This window comes from Camellia sinensis, chromosome 7, assembly GCF_055761805.1.
Source record: "Camellia sinensis isolate YWXY chromosome 7, ASM5576180v1, whole genome shotgun sequence".
Lineage (NCBI taxonomy): Eukaryota > Viridiplantae > Streptophyta > Magnoliopsida > Ericales > Theaceae > Camellia > Camellia sinensis.
Genome location: NC_138967.1, coordinates 147,062,980 through 147,068,780, shown reverse-complemented (window position 1 = coordinate 147,068,780; position 5,801 = coordinate 147,062,980). Strand labels below are relative to the sequence as shown.

The 5,801-nt window shown below is 33.9% G+C and overlaps 1 protein-coding gene across 1 annotated transcript; it reads left to right on the top strand.

Moving 5' to 3' along the window:
• Window positions 1-1,501: 1,501 nt before the first annotated feature.
• On the top strand, window positions 1,502-4,360 carry LOC145796177 (receptor-like protein 6). The gene has a single exon (XM_082881210.1). It carries the CDS (start codon window positions 1,502-1,504, stop codon window positions 4,358-4,360), a length of 2,859 nt encoding a protein of 952 aa, XP_082737336.1.
• Window positions 4,361-5,801: the final 1,441 nt, after the last annotated feature.

The following is a 5,801-nucleotide window of genomic DNA, read 5'->3' as shown; positions in this document are numbered from 1 at the left end:
ATTTTATATTTTTTAATTATTTACTAAGTAATAACAATACTAAATTTGTCTTTAATATTTTATTTATTTACTAGAACTTTTAAAAAATTAAATAAACAAAATATCATTAAAAATTAAATGAATTTATTTTATTTTTTAATTGAGACCTTTAATTTAATTTTATTTTATTAACGCTCTATTTGCTTGGGCGGAAAACATTTTCTAATAAATATTTTTTTCTAGAAAATTTTTTCCGAAGAAATTTTTTTTCTATGTTTGGTGATGCCGTGGTGGTGGTGGTGATGGTGGTGGTGGAGGTGGTGACATGGTGGTGGAGCGATGGTGATTGGTGGCAGTAACCGTAGTGATGGTGGTGTGGTGGTGGAGGTGAGAGTGGAGGTGGTGGTGTGGTGACATTGATAAAATTTTAGTTTGGAAAACATTTTCCCCCCTTTGAAAGTGAAAAATATTTTCTATCCAAATAGGCTTGCTTTTCATTAACCATGAAAAATATTTTCCGTTGCCATTTTCTGTCCAAATACAAAACAGTTTTTAAAAAATGTTTTCTGCCTAAAGAAATGTAGCATAAGTACAATACACAGGGGGTGTTTGGCAATAAGAGGTTTAGGCTATTATAGCCTCTTTTGGAAAATTAGCCCATAAGCCCCTACTGTAGCACCTTTTTCTCTGATTTTCAAAAAAAAAAAAAATAAATAAATAAATAATAGGCTGCTGGACGGGACAGCCGCACAGTGTGACAGCAAGGGCAAATTACCATTTTGCCCCTTTATATTAATTTTAAAAAATAAAAAGTTAGGGATAAATCTGTCATTTTAAATTTAAACATCATTTCAACACACTTTTCAATACAATAACTCAACTAAAAAATCATCTCATCTTCCCAAACACAAAAATTAAAATAGCCACTAAAATAGCCAAAAAGCCAAATAGCCTACTAAAATAGTCACTTCCCAAACGAGGCCATAATGAAACTAAACAATTTGTCTATGTGATTGTGAGGGAAAAAAAAAAAAAAATTGAATATTTATCCCATTACTTAAAAATGAATTTTTATATCATCATTTGAAAAAATTAAAAAAATAAATAAAATTAAGATACATGTATTTTAGGGTGGGGGATATCTTTTTACGAGTTAATCCCATTAGATTGTTATCCCACTAAATATCTTACCTCCCCCTCTAAGATACAACAATCCCACACATGAAGGACATGAAGCTTGTTTGGACTCATAATTCGGCCTACCAATTTTCAACCAAACAAGACACTCCTTCATAAAATGAACATGAAATCCAATCCCCCCTCCAATCTTTCCAAACAAACACAGCAACCAATCCAACACTCAAAATCTTGTCTATAAAAAGCTCCATGTTAGCATTGTCTTTCTTTCATCCAAGAGTGCTCAGAGAAATCAAGTAAATTGAATATGGGTTCCTCTTTGCATCTCTTTCTGTTCATGCATTTACTCTTCTTATCACTCTCCTGCTTTCATCTTATAACAATAATGGCTAACTCTTTGTCTGCTGAGCAGCCACTATGCCATGCAGACGAGAGCTCCGCCCTGTTGCAATTCAAACAAAGCTTTTCAATTGACAAATCCACTTCTAGTGATCCTTCTGCTTATCCGAAGGTTGCATCATGGAAGCTCGAAGGAGATAGTGGCAATTGCTGCTCATGGGATGGTGTCAAATGCGATGAGGATACGGGTCATGTGATTGGCCTTGACGTCAGCAGCAGTTTCCTCCACGGTTCTATCAATTCAAGCAGCAGCCTCTTCAGCCTAGTTCACCTTCAGCGACTTAACCTTGCTTATAATGACTTCGATTACGCTCGCATTCCATCAGAAATTAGCCATCTCTCAGGGCTAGTAAGTCTCAACCTTTCCTCCTCTGTATTTTCCGGTCAAATCCCTTTGGAAATCTCAAAATTGTCCAAATTGGTTTCCATTGATCTTTCTTTCAATGTAGACTCATCAAATTCAGGACTACTGAAACTTGAAAAGCCTGGTCTGAGAAGCCTACTTCAAAACTTGACTGACCTCAAAGTGCTTCGTCTCAATGACGTGAGCATATCTTCTGAAGTACCTGATACATTGGCCAACTTAACTTCCTTGACAACTCTCGTCCTGGAAAATTGTGGGTTGCGTGGTGAGTTCCCAATAAGCATATTCTATCTACCAAAGCTTCAAGTTCTCAATGTGCGTTTCAATAAAAATCTCACTGGTCATTTGCCCAAATTTCACCCAGTCAGCCCTCTTCAGTATTTGACACTTTCTGACACCAGTTTCTCAGGGAAGCTACCGGATTCGATTGGAAATCTTCATTTCTTGAATGTGTTAAATTTCTCTGACTGCTATTTCTCAGGGTCCCTTCCAGTTTCACTTGGTAATTTGACCCAACTCAATTACATGTCACTTTCATCCAACCAATTTAATGTAGGGACCCTGCCATTTCTTGGTAAGCTAACTGAACTCACTGAATTGCACCTTAGTGAAATCAATCTATACGGTTCGATCCCATCATTTCTTTCAAACCTAACTCAACTTACTTTGTTAAACCTATCCTCCAATCAGTTAAGTGGTGAAATAACATCTCAGTTAACGAACCTAACCCATCTAATTTCACTTGACCTTGATGATAATCAATTACAAGGCTCAATCCCAAGATCATTCTTTGAGCTAAAGAATCTTGAAATAATTCATCTTGCATCCAATAACCTTGGCAACTTGCAACTTGAAAATTTTCTGATGCTCGGGAAACTTTCTTATCTCGATTTGTCCATAAACAAATTAACAGTGTCGAGCAAAACCACTTCCAATAACACTCTTCCAAGGTTAAAGGTTTTAATATTGGATACATGCAATTTGATGGAATTCCCAAATTTTTTGCGCTTCCAAGACAGACTTGAGGTGCTATCTCTTGTTGGAAACAAAATTTATGGCCAAATTCCTGCATGGATGTTGAACACAAGTGTAGAAACTCTAGAGGTTATACGTTTTCAAGAAAACTTTCTAACAGGCTTTGAGCAACATCCAGATATCATTCCATGGGATAATTTAATCATTTTACACCTTTCTCATAACATGATAAAAGGACCACTGCCAATTCCACCACTATCCACCCAATCTTATCGTGTCGCATACAACGGATTAACAGGAGAACTTCCGCCATTGATCTGTCGATTGTGCTCTCTTTACGCACTTGATTTGTCCAATAACAACTTCACTGGAACTATTCCACCATGTTTGAGTAACTTAAGTTCTCTGTTAGTTCTAAATCTCAAAGACAACAACTTTCAAGGCCCCATTCCTCACTCATACAAGAAAGGAAACAAATTGAAAATGATTGACTTTAGTGGTAATAAATTACAGGGGAAGGTGCCAAGATCATTAGCAAGTTGTATTGAGCTTGGGATTCTTGATCTCTCACATAATTTGATTGAAGATACATTTCCTTTTTGGTTAGGAGATCTTACAAAGTTACAGGTTCTTCTCTTGCGATCCAACAAATTCTATGGTGCAATTGAGAGTCCTAAAATCAAGTTAGGGTTTTCAAATTTGCGCATCATTGACCTCTCTCATAATGGTTTTACAGGCAATTTGCCAGCAAAATACTTTCAAAATTGGATTGCAATGAAATATTTTTATGTCAACAAGACGACATATTTGTACGCACCCATAGAATTTCCCCTAAATATCAGCCTTCCATGGATTTCTATCTATTACTTCGAGATGAATATTACAATCAAAGGTGTAAATTTAGAATATAAGCAGATCCTGAATATCTTTACTGCCATTGATCTTTCAAGCAACAAATTTGAAGGGGAGATTCCAGAATTTATTGGAAACCTCAAGGGGCTTCAAGTTCTCAACCTTTCCAACAATGACCTTAGTGGTAGAATCCCATCATGCTTGGGGAACCTAACAAACCTTGAATCTTTGGACCTTTCTCAAAACAAGCTCTCAGGAGAAATCCCTCAGCAACTAGCACTTCTCACTTTCCTTGAATTTTTAAATGTGTCAAATAACAATCTCACTGGACCCATTCCACATGGGATGCAATTAAACACATTAGAGAACAATTCCTATGAGGGGAATTTAGGATTGTGCGGAGATCCTTTGTCAAGGAAATGTGGAAAGCCAAAGGCACCACCATTGAACTTCGAAGAAGAAAATGATTCAATGTTCCCAAGTACAGTTGATTGGATTGTCATATGCATGGGATATATGAGTGGGATAGTGGTTGGGATAGTTATTGGGCACACAATAACCACAAGGTATCACGAGTGGTTCATTGAGACCTTTGGAAGGAAGCAACACAAGCCGAGAAGACAGAAAAGGACGGGACAAGGAAACCGAAGTTGATAGGGCATTGTTTCGCAATAAGTTCTATACTTCTAGGTACGTTTTTAGATTTACTGTTTTGTTTATTTATAATGTTTTTGTGATCTACTTTTAGATAAAATCGTGTAACTCTAGCTTGTACTTACGGAATGGCACGGTTCTTCTTACCCAAAATTCTAATTCTTATTCCCATATATCCAAAGCATTTTCAATCGCACAATCATATCTCGAGACTTTCATATTTTGAAGGGAATAAGAGATTTTGGGTATAGAAAATCTATAACTTTATGGCAATATTATTATATGTTCTTCGTTTCAAAATGACAACAAACAATATTGGATGGGCTGATGCAACAAGTATGCCATCATTTAAAAAACATTATATGATTCATGTGAACTTAAGGTAGGATTACAAAATGAGTAGTACTACACTAACTTAAAAGTTAGATCTATTTTTTAAACCTGATAATGTGGTGGTCTATTCAAATATTTAAGACAACTCTCTCTCATATTTTGTGTAATTATTATCGAATCATCTGTTTTACACATCACTAAATTTTAAAACTAATTTAGAAAATAGATTTCTATATCATTTTCCTTACAAAAATTCTGTTGAGGACTGAAAAGTGAGGCCCGTTTCCCCTTTCTCTTTTTCATGAATTTTTTTTTAAAAAAAAAATAGAAAAAAATTATTAATAAGTCTTATTTTGCTCTTAAGATAACTATTGAGTCTTATCAAGTTGGGTCCTATTATGGTGTGCAACCCCTTAAGGTTGCACACCATATGCAACCAACACAAAAGGTATAAGTGGAAGGTGTAAACATCAAACAACACAGCAAACACAAAAGGTGTAAGTGTAAGGTGTAAGTTGCACACTTAAGAAAAGTCCTATCAAGTTTTGATATCAACAACTAAGTACTATTTGTTATAAAATGTTTCCAAAAGATTCATTCCCCGTAATAATGTGTCTTAAGGTCGTGCTACATGCACCAATTAATGTACTAACTAGTGTATATGCCACTTCATATGTTGATACACTAGTTAGTACACTAATTGGTGCATATACCAATTTTATCTCTCATTTAATATGAACAATCATTTCATAAATGTTTTTAATTTAAGTAAAATTATATTTTTTAATTGTAAAAATTATGATATTGTATTAAAAAATTCATAAATCACAATGAAAAAATAACAAATAAGTACTATTTTGTTTTAAAAATTATTATTGAGTTATATCAAATTTCAATATTAATAAATAAGTCATACTCTCTTTTTTATTTATGATTTTTTTTTTAAAAAAAAAGTTCAATCATTCATAATAATATTTTTATTTTATTTTTATTTTTATCATTAAAATATGAACCAAAAAATTCATAAATAATTTATTTTATATACAATTTTATAATAAAAATATTTTTAATTGTTGAAATTAATTTTAAGTAAGTTAAAATTGTTTAG